Source organism: Mus caroli, unplaced genomic scaffold (genome assembly GCF_978045245.1).
Source record: "Mus caroli unplaced genomic scaffold, Mus_caroli_1 scaffold_2, whole genome shotgun sequence".
Lineage (NCBI taxonomy): Eukaryota > Metazoa > Chordata > Mammalia > Rodentia > Muridae > Mus > Mus caroli.
Genome location: NW_028227257.1, coordinates 153660572 through 153682279, shown reverse-complemented (window position 1 = coordinate 153682279; position 21708 = coordinate 153660572). Strand labels below are relative to the sequence as shown.

Below are 21708 nucleotides of genomic sequence, written 5' to 3'. Positions count from 1 at the left end.
GGCCACACCATCTCTCTTTTGCCATTCAGAATATTTTTTTGGTATCGTACCCTGTCCTCTTTGTCATCACCTGGTTCCATGTGCTGTCCCCAGGGGATGTCATGTCTTCAGATCAGAATACCTGCACTCTCAGGACAAGAGGGCAGCTAGCCTACAACTCCCTCCCTCAATTTCCCTGAACACACATGAGGCCCTGTAAGAGGAGACAGTACCACAGGACAATATTACCAAGGACAAACATGATGGCAGCCACGCATCACTAGACTACTGCTCTCTCAGTGACAGTGTTTAGGGTCCACTTGAGTAGTCATCCGAGGTTACTGAAGCCCCAGTGAAGTGCCTGAGACAGCAGCTGACGAGAGTGTCAGCCTGGTGAGGAGCTGACTGGGAGGCTGGGCTTATCCTGAGTGTCCCAACCCCACCTTACCCGACCCTCATATGTAGCAGAGAGTCCATGAGAAGGGCCTCCCCAGTCAGCAGACCCTGCCCACTGGGATCCTTACACCTCTTAAGCCACAGAAGCAGGGCTGAGGCAGGTGGCTGGAGTCTCGAATGAGCCACTCAGAGGAAGCATTTGCTATAGTTCCTGGGAAGGGGTGGGCTTTGGTCCCTAGTGTTCCCTCTGCTTCCTTAGATGTGAGCTCTGAACTGCTGCTGCCACCATGCCTTTGCCCCACCATTACAGTGGTTTGAAAAGGAAGCACCCTCCCCCCCCCCCCCCAACTCACACATCTGAATGTTTAGTCATCATGGAGTGGGATTACCTGAGAAGGATTAGGAGGTGTGGCCTTGTTAGAGGAAATGTGTCACTAGGGATGTGCTTTGAAGTTTCAAAAGCCTAAGCCAGGCTCAGGTCTTTTCCTGCAGATGTAGATGCACCATATCTGCTTGCGTGCCACCATGCTCCCTGCCGTGAAAATGGACTAAATCTCCAAAACTGTAATTGAGCCCTGATGAAATGCTTCCTTTTGCGGGCCGCCTTGGTCAAGGTGTCTCCTCGCAGCGAAAGAAGAGTGGCGAAGACACCATAAACTCTAACCCTTTTCTTAGTTGCCACACTCATGGTGTTTACCACAGCAATAAAAAGCAACTCACATTCCTAGGCCTTGGGACCAGATGACTTACAACCCCTTCCCCAACTCAGGCCTAGGTGTAGGGGAAGAAGGCAGCAGGCAAGGCAGGAATCCTGGCACCATGCGTACATTGCCAGCTTGGCAAGCATGATCTAACGGAACTCCTTGTTCATCCACAGGACCCAAAGGACCTCTGGCTCTACCCATCCTGACAGATGCACAGCTACAATCCCAGCACAAGTGGGAAATTAAGGAGTTCAGGCTTACAGGGGGGTTGGGATGGATGCAGCTCTCTCTGAGGCTGAGTGTTTGCTTAGCATATGGAGTCCAGACATGGCGTAGCATGATTCTGTGCTGTCTCCTATAGGTGCTCCACCTGACCCCTTGGCTATGTCAGGTTCAGGAACACCCTGCAACCATGCCCTGCAACTTCCGATACTTTCAGCCTTTGGTGCAGCAGGGACTTTCCTGCGCTCTTGTCCACGCATAGATTGCTTCGAAGCATACACTCTAAAAGTGTTTTACTGTTCTCAATACTGAACAAATGATTCATTCTGAGAGTGTTGCAGGAAGTTAGCTATGGAAGTAAGAGGTAACGGGCCTTCATCTTAACCACTAACATGTCATACTATTAAAAATATATATATTGGGCCTACAGAGATAGCTCAGGGGTTAAAAATAATACTAGCTCTTGCAGAGGACCGTTAGGTTCCTGACACCCATGTTGGGTGGCTTACCACTTACAACTCCAGTTCTAGGAGAATCTGATGCCCTTTTCTGGCCTCCATGGGCACCCAGCACTCTAGTACACATGCCCCACATGAACACATAATTAAAAATAAGAAAAACAAAACAAAACAACACCCACAACTTGGAAATAAGGTTACAAAGGCACACACCTAACCTCATGCATCTCAAACTATACCGGTTCATCCTGAAAGACAAGCCCTCCTTGGTATACCTCCATCTGGCTACTGCTCTTCATGAGACTGGGGGTCACGGGGGACGGCTCTGACAGGGCACACAACAAATGAGCCATCTTCAGAGAAGAGGCAGCTCAAACCTTTGGGGCTGTGGCACTAGAAGGTGTGGGTCTCTCTTGCGGTACAGAGCACATGGGCCTCGGTGGCTGCTCTGTGTCTGCTCCAGACACCCTCCAATCCCTGCTGTAGAGCTACAGGGCATGGCTAAAGCTAGGGCACATGCACAGAGGTATGGCCGTTGTACTTCTGGACGTCAAGCTCTGATCCCACCAATGAGCAGGCACCTCTTCCCAAACTGCCTGTGATCCCCTAATCTATTTGGCCTGCAGAGTGTCAAGGATGGAATAGAACATGTCAACTAACATAAGCAGTAATGTTTCCTTGGGTTTTAGGCCTAGTGACCAAACATTAGCCACCAGGATCCCAATAAGCCAGAGAGGCAGAGACAGTTGCAGGGACCCCACAAGTCCCTACTATCAAAGTGAGGCTTGGAGGTTCCCAGCCCTCCAAGCTGTGATGGAGAAACAGTGGGTAGTGACCCTGGTTACAAAGAGGAACAAGGATCCAGAGACGAGATCTGGACCTCTGCCTCAGTCCCGAGAATGTGAGGCTGAACCTCTGGGAACTGCCCTGCCTCTGCATCGTGCACGGACTGGTTTCCAGGTACACAAGGTCTCTCAAACCTTGAAGGCAGCTGAGGCTCCAGACCAGCCAGCTGTCACTCACCTTTCCTTAAACTCCAGGAAGACCTTAGCCAGGGTACTGCCACCAGCCATCATGGACACATCGATGGCTCGCAGAAAGCTGTGATGCACCTTGATGAGGTCCTAAAAGGAAAGTAGGGTCAGTGCCCAGCCAGGCACAGCCAGGCACAGTCAGGCCCTACGTACCCAAGAGGTGCTGCAGGGTGCTCACCTAAGCCTGTAAAGTCTACTATCACTCAGTCAGAAGCTTCTAGCAGGTGTGTCTAGCTTTTTGTTTTGTTTTGGAGGCAGGGTTTCTCTGTATAGTCCCGGCTGTCCTGAAACTCACTCTGGAGACCAGAGTCTAGTCTGAGTTGAGGCTGGCCTCGAACTCAGAGATCTGCCTTCCTCTGCCTTAATCCAAATACGAGGATTAAAGGTGTGGGACACCACCACCTGACTATCTAACTTTTTGACATTATAGCCCAGTGCTATCAACAGAGTCAGCACTCAAGAATCACACAATTACAAAAATATACAACTACAAAACAAATCTTAAACGATTTAAGCAAATTTGAGACTTAGTGGCTGCATTCAAAGCCATCCTGGGCCATATGCTCCCTACCTCCCAGCCGCAGGCTGGACACCCTTGTTACAGTGCCCAGCACATGGAGAAGCTGAAGCACAGTATGGTCATGAAGTGGAGGGAGCTGCCCAGACCCAAACTGGCCCCTAGGGACACGTGGCGGCTGCCTCAGGACAGACTTGAAGCCAGAAGATGGAGAAAGCAGTGTAGCTGCTCTCAGCTGGCAACCTCGTGGCTGCTCTGCCACTCAGAAGAATGGAGCTGCCTGCAGCCACTCAGCTCTCAACTGCTGCAGGAAGTAAGGCCTTACTAGGTCACCTCCTCAAGTTTCACCCCAGGTACAGAACGGTGTCAGAACACTGGCCACGCCCTCTACTCCTCTCAGCTTCATTTCTGTCCCAAGTCATTTGTACTGCTTGAAGCCCAGACTGCAAAAGGGACACTCTGGTCAGCCCTGTGTGGGAGAGTAAGACACCCCCACCCCAACCTCAGTCTTTGAGCTGCCGGAGGTGGTAAGGAGCCAGAAGCAAGCAGCCTTCTCTGAGGGGCAGGCATTCATATGTGGCATCTGGAGTTGTAAACCAGCTGCCTTCGCAGGCTAACCTTCACACACGGTCACCTGGTGCACATGAGTGGTCAGACACCTGCAGAGCACAGCAGTTGTGGGGCGCACTTCCTTCTGTCTTAACAGAAACCTTGCTAATAGCCCTGTGGGTCTCGAGTCTGCTCCAGAGCTGTGAGTCTGTGCAGAGCTGACAACTAACATAGCAAGTCACAGGAAAACTCTCAGGCCACACCAGATATCACCTCTTCTGCCTCCTAAAGGACAGTCTCCAGTGTGGGAAGCCATCCTCCCTTCTGTCAATCATAAGCCAGCCAAAGCACCAGCAGGGATGTAGCTCTGCTAAGCCCCAGGGATCTCATCTTAGGAGACAGTTGCATACCTGGCAGAACTTGCCAGAAAGCTTACCTCCAGGTTGATGAACACAGCAGCCATATCCGCCGGGCTCAGCACCAGCCGCAAGGGACCCATGTAGTTCTGGAAGGAAGAAGTTTATGCTGCCACTCAGTATGTGGGGCACTTTCCAGTCAAAGCCAAAGCTGCCCTGCACAGGGAGGGCTCAGTGCTCACTGGACAGCACATGCAGAGGACAATGTGTGGGCTGCACAAATATGGGATTGCAGAGTGGGCAAGGCAGGCTGGGACCAAGACCACAGGCCATGCCCACAGCTCTGTGGAGGCCATAGTAAGGTCAGCCTGGGTCAAGGGGCAGTGTACACCAGAACCATGGCTAGAGGCTCCCCGCTCACCATTCTGACCACACTGGGTGTGGTGGTTTGAATGTGCTTGGCCCAGAGAGTGGTACTATTTAGAGGTGAGGCCTGTTGGAGAAGGTGTAACCTTGGAGGAAGTTTGTCACTGTGGGGGTGGGCTTTAAGACACTCCTCCTAGCTGCCTGGGAGCCAGTCTTCTGTCTGCCTTTGGATGAAGATGGACAACTCTCAGCTCCTCCAGTCCCATGTCTGCCTGGATACTGCCATGCTCCCATCTTGATGATAATGAACTGAACCTCTGAACCCATAAGCCAGCCCCAGTTAAATGCTGTCCTTTATAAGAGTTGTTTTGGTCATGGTGTTTATTTATAGCGATGGAAACCATAACAAAGACACGGGGGAAAACTCCACACCAGAGAACAGCCAAGAGGATTTTAGTTGACAGTGGTACTGTTCTTTATACAAGGACATTGATGCACCAGGAAGATTCAAAAGCAAGGCCTACTGAGTGGTGACAGGGGCTAGGTGGATGGATATAGGCCACTGGCAGTACTCAGGGCCTTGGGTGGTATCTAGTCACATAGCCCATCATATCCAATGTGCTACTTTCCTGGCTACCAACAAAGGCACCAGTATGCCCCACGGGGCAAGGGAAGGCTTGAAGAACTTAGCTCAAGATCTGGCTTCACATGTTCAAAAGCAGAGCTGCGGACTGAGAAGCGGCGCAGGGGAGGCTGGGAGGCTTTCCACAGGAGGGAGGGGAGACACCTTATGTGGGGACATTCTGGCAAGGTGGAGGGGCTGTTACCCCAGTGTGCTGTGTCAACTTACAGTGCTCCTCAGCCTTCCTAACCCGTGACCCTTTACTTTAATACTGTTCCTCATGTTGTAGTGACCCCTACCATAAAATTATCATTATGCCACTTCATAATGGCAATTTTGCTACTGCTATGAATCATAATGTAAATATCTGTTCTGATGCAGGATATCTGAATTGAGACCCCCCAAAGGGGTCGAGACCCACAGGTTGAAACCTGCTGGTCTAGAGTCATGAGAAGGGAGTTTTAATGAGAGATTGCCCAGGTCAGACTGTCGGTGGGTGTGTCTGGGGGCTGGCCTGGGCATTCATTGATGCAGGAAGACCCAGCCCGCTATAAGTAGCACCAGCCCCTGGCCTGGTGGTCCTGGGCTGTTCCGCTAAGCAGGAGCCAACAAGCAGCTTTTCTCCATGGTTTCTGCTTGAGGTCTTGCACTGATTCCCCCCGCTGGGACTGTAATCTCCAAGTTAGGATAAAGTAAACTCCTCTCTTCCCTCAGCTCCTCACAGGCAGAGAGAGAGAGAGAGAGAGAGAGAGAGAGAGAGAGAGAGAGAGAGAGAGAGAGAGAGAACTGGAACAGGTGCTAAGACCCTGACCCTGGGCTTTCCAGGAGAAATGGCTCTCACCTTCTCAATGTCCTCCAGAGTGCGGTAGTACTTGGCCTCGGTCTCCTGAATCTCTAACAAGCAGCAGCTTCTCTTGTCGTCCTCAGTCATGCCCATTTTCTAGAGGAGACATGACGTGTGAGCCAGGACCCCTCTACCTGGCCACCCAGGTATCTGCTGCCGGCCACCTGTCCCACACAACAGGACGACACCTTTCCAGTATGATCACAAGATTACTGAGTTTACAGTGAGCCCCAGCCCCTCCCCCATTCTCTATGTCTGAGGAAATTGAGGCACGTGGACAGGAGAGGACGGAGAATTAGCAGCAAGGAAGGCACTAGGCTTTTAGACTCCTGGGTATTCACTCCTGACTCAGAACCTGGCACCCTCACCAGTCTGGGATGAAAGCTTCAGGAGAGGATTGTACCGCAGACAGGAGAGTTGTGCTCACGGCACTTGTTTGAGTGGGTCAGCCCTGTCCTGCAGTTGACATTGGCTAACTCCTTGGAGACCCACAGCTGACCCATTCTGGCTTCTAAAACCAAGTGCCCCAAAGGCCAAACTTCCCAGAGGAGTCACCAGCCTCTACTCAGAAGGCCTGAGATAACAGCTCACCAGTGGGTCACCTAAGGACATACCTCTAGCAGGAGCACACTCCCTGCCTGGGAGACGGCCTGCACAGGATGGAGTGAGCGGGTGGTAGTGAGCTTTACAGATGCTTTCTTTTGGTTCGCTCAGCTCAGAAAGCCTGGTCTGCCCCCAAAGACTCTGAAGAGCTAATACTGGACAGATGCCTACCCAGCTACCCTCCTCCTGTTGGTCCTAAGAGCCCCTCATGTGCCGCCACACTGCAGCACTCTCAATCACTCTGCAGCATGGAGCGAGGACTTGGTGAGGTCCATCAGTATCTGAGGCAGCATGGAGTGTGGTAGGGTGAGGCCCATGGGTTGGATCTGCCTGACAATGTCTCACGGAGAACACAGTCCTTAACTTTCTCTATGGCCTCTGACACCTTCCCAACAGGTGGAAAGACAGCCTGTGGCAGGAGCCCACCTAGCTTGTCTTACCTGCAACTTACCTGCATGTATCTGATCTGAAGGCATGGAGGAACAAACAAGATTGAACCAGTCAGCAGTGCCCACTGTCCTCAAGCCATGCTTGGGGAAGTAAGGGTCACCACTAGCAGCTCACCCTACTGTCAGCCCCAGTCCCAAAAGCCATGTCACAGCCCTTCCCAGAACCCTCTGTGGAAGGAGCAGGACACAGCGTAAGGTCTAGAGTCTCCTTGCAGAACTTCTCATGCCTGGGCTCTGAAAGCAGAACCTGCCTTTACCTCACTACATACAAGTGAATCCAATTACCTCACTCTTAGACAGCTAATTCCAGACAGGATGAGAAGTGGGGAAACCTTCTGTTTTATCTCAGAGACCCTCCACAGCAAGAAGTCTACATCCCCTCTGTGGATGGACTAGACAATTCCAGAGATCCAACACCAGTGCTGGATATTAGAACATTGGCTGTCCTTTAAGATGTGTTCCTGTCCTGGAGTTCTTCAGGACCAAGGACAGTGACTGCCTCCTAGGAGAGCTACCGGAGTCTCAGGAGAGCATTGGGGGGGGGGGGGGGGGGTGTCAGATATGGCCCCAAGCCACCGTGCCTACATACTGATATTTATCCCTAGAGCGACCTTAATCAACCTGGTGGGGCTTCCTAGGCCACGGCAGGCCAGCTCTGAGGAAGCCCTGATCAGACTTTCTGCAAGGCGGGGGAGTAGAGTTGACTACTGAAGCCTCTCCCACTTGCTTTGGAACCCTGAGTATGATAGGACTAATCATTAGATGCTGGGGACAAATGTGCACGGTGTTGCGAGAGTGGTAAAAGGAGCCACAATACCCCGGTATAGCCTTCCATCTCTCCTCCCAAGCCAGGGACACAGCGGGATACCAGCAGCCTGGGAAAGGCCCTCCAGGCTCTTTAGGGTTCTTCTCTCAGCTTTTTGTTTCTCTGCCACCAGCTGGAGGCTCCCACACAGATGGGAGAAAGAAATATTGGCTTTTGATACATTTCCCACTTCTTCAGGAACACACGTGTGTCAAAAGTCTCCACAACTGACAAGTGACAAGGTGCCTTGGGGGAAGTTCAGGGGTCTATGGGAGCTATGGCCTGCCCCTCCAGGGCCCCCTCTCTGGATCCCCCCAGGCAGACCCCCACCTCCCATATAGCAGCTGTTGGCAATAAGCCAGAACTGGCACAAAGATCATTAGCCAAGGCTGCTTGAAAATAAATACCCTTCAACATAAAAGGCGCGCAGCTGGCTGGCCGGCTGAGCCCACACCAGCCTCCTCATTCTGCACACAAAGAGTTACAATGATGCGTGCTTAGTAGCACCGTGTTAGACGGAATACAGAGTTACTATTTTAAAGCTCTCTGGATAGGCAGGACTATGAACCTTCTAAGAAAAAATTTGTAGCCACTCTGCTGGAGGAGGCCAACAGTCATAGGGGCCCCTCACAGTGTCTCAACAGAACTGCAAGGACACTGCAGGGGAGCCCTCCCCACACCAACCCCACCCCCACCCTCGGGGAGGGTCCCGAAGGACCTGCGTCTGTACTCAGATAATTGCCTGTAGCAAGGCTGGCGGCCACCCGGGGGTGGGGGTAGGGTGGGCGCTCACCATGGGCTGCTGCACCTCCACCTTGATGATGTCCTCATAAATGTCATCTCCTTCATCTTCACACGGGACACAGTCGTAGATGTCCTCGCCCAGGTCATGCTCGCTGCAAAGGGAGAGGCGGGTGAGCAAGGAGGGAAGGTCCAGCCGCCTGGACTAGGAGGCTGCAGGGCTAGTCCATGTCTCCCACCTTGGCCCAGGCTCCCTGTCTACACAATGGAGTTCCTCTGTGGGTTTGAATCAGCCTAGGCAGAGGCTGCCATGAGGATCTGCCTAGGTTTGAAAGCTTTCCCTTCCTCAGCAATGCCCCAAACTTGGAGTAAATGCTAGAGACACACCAGCCAGAGACACTTTCCGTCACTGAGATCCTCTGTGGATGACCTGCAGAAATGCCCAGCTCCTACCCCAGAACAGAGCTCCTGTCTCAGCCCATGCCCAGGAGCCCCAAGTGCACCATTGTCCTTATGGCCCCATCAAGAAGGTTGAGGGTACAGGACCCACATATGGCTGCCTCTCACACACTGTGGACACCATGCAGAATGGAGGAATGGAGAGAGACATGGAATACATGGTGACCTTCTCAGGTCAGCACCTAGGGAAGCAAAGACCAGTTTAAAACTCAGGAAAGTTTCCATTCTGTTCACAACTCCTTGGCCTCCTCCAAGCTATCTATGACCATTAATTAACACTGACTGTCTACTTGGCAGGTGCCCACAAACACTGGTGTGCTCTGAATGAGAACAGGATCAGTAGGCTTATTTGAATACTTGGTCCTGTCACTAGTTGGTGGAACTGTTTTGGGAAGGATTGGGGTGTGGCCTTGCTAGAGGAGGTGTTGTTACTAGGGGTGGACTTTAAGGTTTCAAAGGTGCAAGCAAAACCCCGTCAGTTTTTCAGTTTCTCTCCCCCTACCCCTGCCTCCAACTTGTGGATAAGACATATGTCTCAGCACCATGCTGGTTGCCATGCTCCCCAGTATGACAGCCATGGATTCACCCTCTGAAACTCTAATCAAGTCCCCATTAGATGCTTTCTTTTCTAAGTTGCATTGGCCATGGTGTCTCTTCACAGCAATAGAAAGTGACTAAGATAATCACCTCAGAGGCAAACCTCTGAGCATATCTGAGGGAGTCTCTAGATTACATCAACCAAGGTAGAAAGACCCACCTTAAAGGTGGGCGCGCCATTCTGTGAGCCAGGACCCCGCACTAAGGACAAAGAAGAAAACGAGCTAAGCACCAGCATCCACCAACGGCCTCCTCCCCTGACAGTGAGTACAGTGTCGACATCTTTTTTTTTTTTAAGATTTATTTATTTATTATACGTAAGTACACTGTAGCTGTCTTCAGACACACCAGAAGAGGGCATCAGATCTCATTACAGATGATTGTGAACCATGTGGTTGCTGGGATTTGAACTCAGGACTCTCAGGACAAACTAACTCACCCCCCCCCCAAAACACTGCCAGCAACTGGGAACCAAGTATTTAAATGCCTAAGACTATGAGGGACATTTATGATTCAAACCACCACAGGTACTCCCTCCCTTGTGTGACTATTCTTCAGACCCCTGCCTAATGTGTCCAGGGGTTCCCAGGCACACCTGGGAATATTGCAGTCCCCAGAACCCCTTCCACCTGCTTTATGGTTGATGATGAGGCTGCCCCACACTTCAGCAACCTCCTCCTTCACTCTGAACCCTCCCCACCATGCTGCAGGTCTCCTCACAAAGTCTGACTGCCATCCCACGCCCACTGCCTCAGAAGAGGCAGCTGTGGCGATAGGTACCCCCGTGCACTGAGATTCCACAGGCCACGGTAGGAAGAGTGGCACTCTGGGTATCCCACAACTGCTGGTCAGAGAACAATCAACTACAACAGCTACACAGAGAACTGCCCATTTACTCTGAAGCCTTCTACCCACACCAGATTTCTCTTTGTTTCAAGACAGTCTCATCTTTGTAGCCCAGGCTGGCTTAGAACTCACATTGGAGCCCAGGCTAGTCTTATGACATTCTTCCTGCCCCAAAAGTCTTCTGTGTCATGGGATGAGGAGGATGTGCCACCACACTCTGATTAAGCTCGTCTTATTATTGTGTATGTGGAGATGGTGGGGAGGTCCCTGTGCCATGGGGCATGTGACAGTCAGATCACATTGTAGACTCCACTATCTCTTTCCACATTTAATTGGACTCCACAGATCTAACTGAAGTGTCAAGCTTGCATGCAAGCATTTACCCTCTATGCCATCTCACTGACCTACCAACTTAAGCTTTTAAAAGCCACTTTGTTCTTTTTAGGTCCATAAAGTCCTTAGAGGTGGCCACTTTGCACATTAAATAATACATACACCTGCCTCCACACATTGCTCGTCTCCACACATGCAAACACACACACATACACTCCCCTTGGCCTGAGCCTCAAGTCTTCCTGCCTGTACTGGGGCATCATAACTGGGGGACACATACTGGGGTATACACAGCCCCCTGCCATGCAGGGCTTACACTCAGAGGTCAGGCTCATCTCAGAACATCCTGTGGTCTTTCCAGTTGACCTACCCTAGGCAGGACTGACTGGCGGTCTCCTGGAAACTGTCACCAGAGAGAATAGAAATCATTTCCCGGGCATTTCTGGGCTCTGTGCCAAAGGGCCCGGCCCTGCCACTCTACCCTCCAGACTCCTGGTCCAGGTGAGGGCTTCAAGGTCCTTTCTGGCAGATATTAGTAGGCCAAACTTCTGTCGTGCAATAGAGTGAGGCTGGAGACGCGGCGGCTGTCTAGAATTCCGACCACATGGAACTGAGGGAAGCAGATGCTTCCAGGCTTCGGAAGCAGAATGCTCGGGGCAGATGAGACACCTCCCTGTCTAGAGACGCCGGTTTCGCTCCAACGGGCCAGGGGAAGGAAGTGATGGACAGGGGGCTTTGATGCTTACATGTTCCACAAGCCAGAGAAGGGGGTCAAATGGGTGGAAAGTTGAGCCTGAATGGGGGTCTGACAGGCTGGAAACCAACCAGCATCAGAACCCCACTTTTCTCATCCCATCTTGTGAGGATATCCAAGACAATTCCAGGACTTGGGCCTCACCCAGCTGAGTTCCTTGCCCATAAAGACCCATACACAGACCCTACCTCAGACCTACTGAAACCAGCACTTGAGGTATGACCGGTTGCTCTACTGAGGGCCTAGCTCCTAACTCAGTTGAAGGTGGGATGGCTGGAAGGCCACGGTTCTACCGTGACCTCTGCTCTGATTTACAGTGAAACGTGCATTCACGTCTGCATACTGAGGCTTCTGATAGACAGACAGATGTACAAAGAGCAGGTGGCATATGCTAACCTTGGGCGGGTAGGGGTCAGCCCCATCACAGCCCAACAAGGCAGTGGGGTTTGTGAGGAAGACACAGCAGTTCCTAGTCAGATGAGGCTTGTTGGATAACAGTGTTAAATCTCCCATGAGCTTATGGGTTCTGGCAAAGGTGTCCCCTCAGCACCCGCACTCCCAGCTGACTCTCCATACCAGCTATCCACACCTGCATCCACTGGCCTCGTAAACCATGCAAGATGGAGTTGTCGTAGTGTATTTGGTAAGGGAGATTTCTAAAATTAACAGTGCACCTTAGATGACTCAATACGACAAAGGGACTGTCCAACTCCAGTCCCAACCCGTTCCACCTTACCACAGACCCACCAATCCCTTCTCCATGACCACCCTCAGCCTCTCTCCTGGCTGATCCTCAATAGACCGCCTTCCCCTTAGCAAAGTCAACAGCACAGACAGCTCTTTCCTTTGGCATCTGGCTTCTTGACCTCTGCATCTCATCTCGAGCCCATGAGGACTTGCATCTGGTCCTTTGTAATACTGAGCGAATAGTACTGTGTGATCCAATCTCCTTTTCCATGGGCATTGAGCCACTTAAACGTATAATAGAGTGTAATGCCAACACCAGGAAGGTACAGAGAAACGGACCCCTGCAGCTTCCTAGCCAGCCAGCCTAGCCAACCTGGTGAACTCCGGCCATGGTGGGCAAGCAGGGGCCCTAGAGAGATGGGCTGAGGTAAACAGCACATAGTGCTTTTGCAGAAGACCCAAGTTTTGTTCCCAGCACGCACATCAGGTGGCTCCAGGGGAGCCAACGCTTTATTCTGAACTCTGTGGAACTCTGCTCTCACAACTGCACATGCCACCACCCCACACATACTTAAAAACAGAAGAAATCTGGGGCTAGAGGGATAGCTCAGTGGTGAGAGCACTGATTGCTCTTGCAGAGGACCTGGGTTCAGTTCCCAGAAACCATATGGCAGCTCACAACCATCCATAACTCCTGTGCTGGGATATTCACTGCCTCCCTCTGGCCTCCATAGGCTCTGCATGTGTGGTGTACACACACACACACACACACACACACATATAAACACACATACAGACAAAAACAAACAGATCCTAAAAATACACTAAAAATCTTGCTTTAAAAAAATGGGCGGCAGCTAAGGAAAGCTGCCCAAACCCAGAGTTTTCCTGGTCTCCACATGTACAAGTGTGCACTGCACACATGTGATCACACACAGTAGTAGTGTTGGCAGAGTGAACAGAAATTGCTATGTAAGCATTTCTCCCTCAGAGAGAGACAGAGCGAACGAGCCCAAGAGAGCGCACACTTTCACTTCTTTTGAAAGCCACAGGCTGGAGCTGCTGGGTGCGGGAAAGGCAGGCTTGTCTCCCCAAGCCTTTGCTTGCCCAGTGTTCTTCCCCAAGGCTACAGCATCCACAGCCCTCCGGAAGTCCGTGCAAGGTCCGGTGCCTCACAGCTCCTCTAGCAGCTCTCGTCCATGCTCTGCAGTTCAGCCGCTGAAGTGGACAAGCATTGACTCTGTATTTCCCTACTGACTGCTGGTCATATATTGATAGTCGTCTATCTTCCTGTACGGAAGGTACATTCAAAACTTCTATTTCTAAATCTTGGATGTTTCTCTTGTTGAATTTTAAGCTCTCTATATATTGCAAGTAAACGCTTTGGCGTATGTTTGGTGACAACCTCTCACTCCATCTCTAGATTGGCTATTTGTTTTGTTTTGTTTTTTAATATGTCCTGATAAGCATTTTTTTTTATTTTTATCATGTGTACAGTTATTTTGCCCATATATCTGTATACCACATGTATGCTTGGTGCCCTCAGAGGTCAGAACAGGGCATCAGATCTGCTAAGAACTAGAATTACAGGTTGTTGTAAGCCATTACACGGGAGCTGGGAGAACATGACTCAGGTCATCTGCAAGAGCAACAGATGTTCTTAAGCTCCAAGCCACCTCTAGCCCCTGCTAAGCATTGATGCTTAACTGAACAAAGCCCGACTTCTCAGTTTTCCTTCTGTGCCATCCCAATACTATTTGTAATCCTCTAGAAAAAATCCTCTCTCTTCCCTAAGAAACCTCTGCTTCCGTCTAAGCCACAGAGGACGCCTGACATCTTGCTTCAGTGCTTCGGCTGGGGTGCTGGATCCATCCCAGTGAACTGGTTCTGCATATAGCATCCCACAGGATGCCTGTGTGTTCCAGAGTCATCTGCCCAAGGCTGCTTTCTTTCTGTTTGGCTTCTTAAACATCTTGGACCAACCTCCATCTCGCCCTAAAACTCTGGGTCCCATCCAGAGCTCTCGGCTCTGGCCCCCATGGCACTCAGCTGCCTGTGTGCATTGTGCAAATAATGCTGTTTCACATCAATTTACAGGAGTGTTTGTGATGGAGTCTAAGCCCCCTGGCTTTCTCCTTTTACAACACAGAGATGGCTTGTTGGGTAAGGGTGTTTGCCACCTTTACCTGACAAGCTGAGTTCCATTCTTATTCTCCACACAGTGGAAGGAAAGAACTAATCCTCTGAAACTCCACCGCAGGCCGCGACACCTAATCTTGTTAACTGACTACTGGACATTTGACTGATATGCATGAAGACTCTGGATCCTGCAACTTCTCCTGACGTCCTGTTTATTCTCAGAGTGACCCCACCCCAGCTGGACTCGAATTCTGTCCTGCCGAGGGCAGAGCTGACACCACCACAGAAATCAGCTTCTAGCTGCCTCCATGCTTTGCTGAAACTCATGGGCCCCTTGCTGCACAGATGTGTGAGGGTCAAGCATGTGATATGGTAATAGGCTCAGGACTTCTACTCACTGAGACCCCTGCCTCTTAGCATTCAATAGTTTTCCTAGCCTAAAGTTTCACTCTTTCATGTTACTTCAGTTCTAAAGGCCTGAAAGCCACATGATCAGGTTCACCCCAGCAATAGCCCCACTTCCCAGTACCAATTTCTGTCTGAGTTTTGCTTCTGCTGCTGGTGTCAAAATACTCTGGCAAACTATTTAAGAGAGAAGGGATTTGTTTATCTGGCACACAGTTCCAGGATACAGTCTGTGTTTGCAGGGAAGTCAGGCAGCAGGAACTTGCAGCAGCCCGTCATACCACATGTAGATCGCATCAGAGAGCCATGGATTACGGGGTGCATGCTAGAGTGATAGCACGCTGGTGCTCAGCTTACTCTCTCCACGCTTACGGAGCCCATGATCCCCTGCGAGGGAATGGAGCCACCCACAGTGGACTAGGTTTTCCCATCTCAATGAACATGATCCCTCACAGATGTGCCCAGGGGCAAACCTGATCTACACAATCTCTCACTGATAGATGTATGTGAGGATATTCCCTCCACTTTCTCTCAGCTTTTGGCTGCTATCCAGTGCCTCTGATTACATTGGCATTACTGGCTGGAGGAATGTTAGTCTGACCCTACCATTCTGTCATTGAAGAAAGCCAGATCTCCTTAGATATCAAGCAACCAGCATTATGTGTGACAATACAGTGATTGGCGTGGCCTTCCTCCAATGAGCACATACAGAAAAGCCTCTGAGGGAATCATCAGGTAGGAAAGGGGAGACTAAGGTTTGTCCCTCTGGTCACAGAACAAACAGGACCACAGAACTGGGCAGCTGGAAACACCATTCACACTAAACTAAGATACTGGGAACATCCCCTAACACACGACAGCATCACATGGTACTGGGACTCTGGGAACACCCTATAGCAGAAATCTTAGCATGGCATAGTACTGAGAAACTGGGAAGAGCCCCCAGTAGATAGCCCAACATCACACCATACAGAGATTTGAGGACACCCCTAGAACGATCACCCAACACATTATTTACTGTTGTATTCTGATCTTGCCTTCCCCAAAACTCAATGGTGAGCAGGAATATCTATCCTGGCAGGATGTGTTTCACACACCACTTCCCACCATCTCTCTTAAACACCCTCAGGTCAAGCATGGTCAGCCAGAAACAGAAAGGGTATGTGAGTGTGTGAGTGTGAGTGTGTGAGTGTGTGTGTGTGTGTGTAAAGCTGTTCTAGTGCCTTAACCTAGGGTGACAGAGCCTCAAAGTTGCAGACCCCCCCCCCCCCGCCATCTCTACTCTGCAAAGCCTCCTGCCCAGAAGCAGCCAATCGAATCCCTGTCTGTATCCTGGGCTGACACACAGAGCCACAAGGGAGCCCCGAGCAGACTCTCCACACCGATGCCATCTGCATTTATATGATGCAGTCTCTGCCCATTACTTAATTAATTCAGGTCAACAAACAGTTTCATGCATGAACTGAAGTTTCACTCCAAAGTACCAGAGAAATGAAGCGAACAAAGAAGAGCTCTCTTAAAAAAGAAAATAAAACTAAAAGTAAAATCAAACATAGTAAAGTAAAAACCATACAATAATTTCAGTGATCAACATAATCAAGCAACAATCAGATACTTTTGGGTTGACCCATATTCATCCTAAGATCAGTTCTGCACCCAAACCCTTAATGATCCTTAGGATAGAGATGGCTTCAAGGTGGAAGTATGGCAGGGGACAATGCTTAGATGAGAAGGGGATTACTTCGGTGTCACTTTGCGAGGTGACAAGCTCAGGCTGTATGATGGCATCCCCAGCGTCCACTTTAGGGGGGTATAGTGCTTGTGATCTCAGGTCTGGGGAGATGGAGAAAGGTAGGTGCCTGGGACTTGCTGGCCAACCAAGCTGACTTAATGGGAGAACAAGGCCACTGACAGAACCTCTTTCAAAAGAAAACAAACAAACAAACAAACAAATAAAAAATGGCGCCCAAGGAATGCAGCCAAGGTTGATGTGCTCATGTGTGTACTAGGCAGTCACACAGAGAGAAAGCTGGGACAGACCCCAGGGCTTTTCACATGCCTTATGACACCAAATAAAAATGAGGACAAAGGCTAGGCCATGGAAGCCCAGGGGCTACACGGGCCTCTCGGGTTTATAGACATCACCCCTCTTGGTCCTGCTTCCATGAGAATGCACAAGAAAGAACGTGTGTGTGTGTGTGTGTGTGTGTGTGTGTGTGTGTGTGTGTAGTGGCAACCCCACACAGTGGCAGGACTATGACAATCAGACACAGCTGGGTCACATGGCGTGATGGCCCCTTATCTGCCCCACCTGCCCCAGCCCCTTCTGCCCCAGCCTCTCCCTCCTGAAGCTTCCTGAAGCCGCTGCACTGAGAGATGCTGCATCCCAGCAATGACTCCTTAGACCAGTCGGCGCTCTTCCAGGAGCTCTGCCTGAGCCTCTGTGGCCCATAGCCTCACTCACTAGCCCGCATGGTAGCTGTCTCTGGTATCCTGCTTTTTAACGAGGCAGCTGCCCAGCTCACTCACTCTGCAAAACAGGGAGAAATGAGCAACTGCCCTCTGCCTTGGGCACTGGGTGTTTACAGAGGACATAAAGATCAAACTGACAGGCTTGGCACACAGTGTGAATGCAGCCTCAGGCATGAGGCTGGCAGGCAGGCCTGTGACAAGCCACCATGAACTTGTTACTAGGAAACCAAAGGGGACATTTTTTGTGACCTCAGCCCACACCAGACTATAGTTCATCTCAGGGCACAGGCAGCAAAGAGTGGCTGCTGTGGACTGGATGGTCTGCGTGCGGGGACATACAGACAGGCAAGACACCTAGACACTTTTAATCACTCTCTGTGGGAGGAATACTCTGACTGCAGGTAGGAGCAGGGAACCATCTGACCAAACCCACTTGGTTTCAAGTCTGCTGGGGCTCTGTCGTCACCCCCCAACACACACATACACACACACACACACACACACACACACACACACACACGAAGCAACTGCCTCTTTTCTGGGAATCCCTTCCAAGCAGAAGTGCCTAGAAATATCCATAGATGGACAGATACAGACAGACTGACAGACAAGGTAGCACTGGGTCACGAGGTTAGTCCCATAGGGACATCCTAGGCCCCTGACAGATGGCCCAGTATTTCAGTTCCTCCTTTGTCACATGGTGTGGGCTGTGTGGCCTCCAGCAAGGCACTTCCCCTCCTGAAGCTCTCTATTAACCAAGTGCAAAATGGAGGGCAGAGCCCCCACCTGTGTGACTGAGGCCGAGGTGACATGGGACTCTGCAGGAGCAATGTGGGGGACACGAAAGGATGCTTCACACAAGGACTGCACATCCATGTTCTGGGCATCCATTACCACCCGATGTCCTGCCCACCCCCCCCTCTATGGGTGGGGACAAGTACCAAGTACAGTGTGAAAACCAGAGGATAATGAGAAGAAGTCAGTGCTGTCCTTCTGCCTTATAGGGCCCGGGAACTGAACTCAGGCTGTCAGGCTTGGCAGCAAACACCTTCACCTGCTGAGCCATCTCGCTGGTCCTGGCTCTTCCATCGATCACTCCATGCTGGGCTCAGGTCACGCAATCTGCCTGCTTTGTTCCTTACAAATGACCCTAAGGAAGCTCAACCTACCAGGATGGGGATGTAGAAAAACAATGGAAACTCAGTGTCAAGGTCGCCCAGTGCTCCGGACAAACATCTAGAGAAGGCATCCTTTTAGCATGGCAGGTCTTTGGGTGGCTTCTCAGAGGTGACTACTCATTTTGCAATGTTTTCTCTTAATATGCTGCTGTGTGCCACATCTGTGCCCAACCCAACAGGCATGACACCAGGTAGGCCAAGTTTTTATCTCTCAGGGTTTCTAAAAGACATCATTGGATTTGCAAGACCCCATTAGGACAAAGCTCTCAGCTGGAAGATGTCCACACATGGCTCTAACACTCCCACTCTGGCTGCCTCTGCCAGGACAGAAAGGCTGTGGCTGGCTTGGTCCTGTGAGATCCTGAGCCTTGCCCGCTGCTGCATACATCTTAAGAGTTAGAGAGCAGGAGACACAACAGGAAGGACCCTTCCCCTCCCCACCCCAGCCCTCCCACCCCACCCCCACCCCGCGGCACAGAGATCCTGCAGTGCAGGGACCTAGAAGGCCGCTGAAGTAACAGCTGAGGCCCACTGCATTCCCCCCTGTACTAAGGCTCACAATGAGGGGAACCAGGGACCAGATTACTCTCAGGCCAGAATGAAATAGGAAAACTTTTTTCAGTTCCCAACCTAACTGTAGCCCTCTTCACAGGCACTGGAAATGGGCAGCTGGTCAGACTACTGGACAGGAGGGCTGGGCTGTACTCACAGGTCACCACAGGCTCAGAACAACCAGCTCTAATTTCCCAAGTAAGGTATAAATGAGACCCTGAGTCTCCCCAGACTCCTGCCCAAGACTCAGCAGAGGCTGCTGACCTGGCACACAATTCAAAGTCCTCAGGAGGCATCCCCATGGACACTTATTATCTGTGGGGAGACATTTTCTTCTGTTTGTGTAACCACAGGTAAGGTGACCAGGAAGGGAGGCTGGGGAAAAGAGCCCGCTGCACGGGCATGAGGAAAATCTGAACCCAGCTCCCCAGAGGCATGAATATGATCAAAATCCATGAGTATGAAAATATCACAGTGAAACCCATTATTATATGTAATTAACATATGCTAATAATCACATTGAGAGGGAAAAAAAAAATCCCAATCCAGGCACAGTGGCACACGCCTGTGATTCAAGACCTTGGGAGACTGGGGTAGGAGGGCTGCAGCAAGTTCCAGGGCAGCCTGGGCTACAAAGTGAGTACAAGATGTGACTCCATTCAAAACAACAACAAATTACTAGTCCGAGACACACCAAGAAGTACCTCCTGTAGGAGGCCTCTGTCCTCCAGGCCTAGACGGGTGTGTTCAGGCACAGGTCTCAGGTCTGTGCAGGTGCTGACACCTCCATCAGCACCAAGGCAGACTGCCAGGCAACACTTGGGATGGCAGGGCGATTACTCAGGCATGGAGCCCCACCTCGGCTCTGCCCTTCAATAGAAGGGGACCCTGGGCCCCGTCAACCTCTCAGAGCCCATCTCCTTCCAGTCCCCACCCAGGCCCATTCTGACACAGCCATGAATCGCCTGCAGAGATACAGTCTATGAACACTGGTTTCATGATCTTGCTCAGTCAGTCCCCATGGCCAGAACTCACAGGCTGGGACCAAGAAGCCCAAGAAAGGGTGCAAGTGAACTTCAGCCCATCTTGTAGGAGTGAGACACCAAGGGATACTTGGGAAGTAGACACATGGGCAATGCTGGAGGTCCAGCTGAGGTGGCTTAGTCAAGAAAGGGAAAAAGCCTTCACCCATGGAAGAAGCCTGTGTCCCAGCCTTAGGTGACAGGACTGTAAGACAGGACTGTAGCTTCATAATGTGAGCCCCGTGCTAAGGCCTCCCTATAAGAGCCTCCTACCCTCTCCTCTAGCCCACAGCCTGCTGTCCACACAGCACCTCAGCCAATAGTGTTGTTGACCTTGACCTGAGGCAGGAGAGAGCCATCCCCACCTCTATGGGAGGAGGTTTAACTTTCAGCTTTTCTCAAGCTATAATAGGTTGGTCTGAAACTTTTCCTAGGGGCGTGTGAACAGGGTGCTTTCTAAGGGGCCTGGAGACATTCTGTTGTGGTCTGAGAGTCTCTTGGGACCCAGGCTGCCTTGAGCTTCGGATTCTCCCATCTCAGCATGAGCCCATTTGTTTAAGGCTACAAAGTAATTCACCTCAGAGGACAATGATGTCACTGCCAGCACAGAGCAGGCTCTGCCATGACAGGCCGGAGTCTGTGACCTCAAAGGGACATCTGTGCATGTTTCAAGATGGAGATGAAGAAACTGAGGCTCTTGGAGGGACTAAGCAACCTAAGGCAGCAACACAGAGCACAGCCGGACAGGTATACAGCCCAAGACCGATGGTGTGCAGGTGTACACCCTTGCTTTCCTGGGCCCTGGGAATGCTCCAGCCATGTCACCTGGGCACAGAGGGCCCCAAAAGAGAAAAACAAGAGGACAAAGCCAGACCTTTGTGACCCCAGGACCCTGGCTGCTACACCTCACTTGTAACATTGCTCCTGTGCCATCAGCCCTCCTGTATAAAGCAGCTGCCAGTCCTGTAGATGGGGCTTGGGGGTGAATACCAAGCTTGGGTGATGGGATCAGACACTTCCAGAGGCAAGATATTATGCAAACCCGGGTGCCAATTTTTAGAGCAATTGAAAAGCAGGCCTCTCCTTTTGAACTTATTTTGCTTAATAATGGCATTTTTAAGTGGCTATGTTTTGTGTGCCTCATCTCAACCAGCTGCTCTGACTGCGTGATCACACAATTACTTGCTAATCTGAAGAGGGAGCTTCAAGTGCTCATCTCGGAAGGGAGCCTTATCCAGTGGGGCTCTGTTCTAGCCCCTGGAAGGACATTTGAGACTACAACTCCCCACTGCCCAGCTCAGTGGCTTAGGGCTATGCACGGCTGTCATGTAACAAATGGACGTGGACCAATCTCACAGCATATGCCCAGCTAGAGTATTGACTGCTTGTGATAGAAAACTCAATTACTTGTTGGCAGCTGTTATCTGCAGATAACATTGCTCTGGCAATATTTTGGGTCAACCAGTTCAAACAAAACACATTCTTCAGATTAATTTCACCTGTTTCTTCCTACGTTTTTTGGCGTGGCTACATACCAAAACCAGCAGCCACATATGTAACCTATGTCTAATATCCTCCGCATGGTACTGCCACAGCTACTCAAAAGTCGGGGAGAGAGG

General features: G+C 50.9%; 1 protein-coding gene across 4 annotated transcripts in view; it reads right to left on the bottom strand.

Annotated features, from left to right (window-relative positions):
• Nucleotides 1–21708, bottom strand: part of Vav2 (vav guanine nucleotide exchange factor 2) — a 163809-nt gene that overhangs the window by 31222 nt on the left and 110879 nt on the right. For all 4 annotated transcript variants that reach the window (XM_085835084.1, XM_085835085.1, XM_029469945.2 and 1 more), the window contains exons 5-8: nucleotides 8698–8800; nucleotides 6045–6143; nucleotides 4296–4364; nucleotides 2783–2883 (exon numbers count right to left, since the gene is read on the bottom strand). In XM_085835084.1, coding sequence (XP_085691210.1) covers nucleotides 2783–2883; nucleotides 4296–4364; nucleotides 6045–6143; nucleotides 8698–8800 — 372 coding nt within the window. The remainder of the gene's footprint in view (nucleotides 1–2782; nucleotides 2884–4295; nucleotides 4365–6044; nucleotides 6144–8697; nucleotides 8801–21708) is intronic.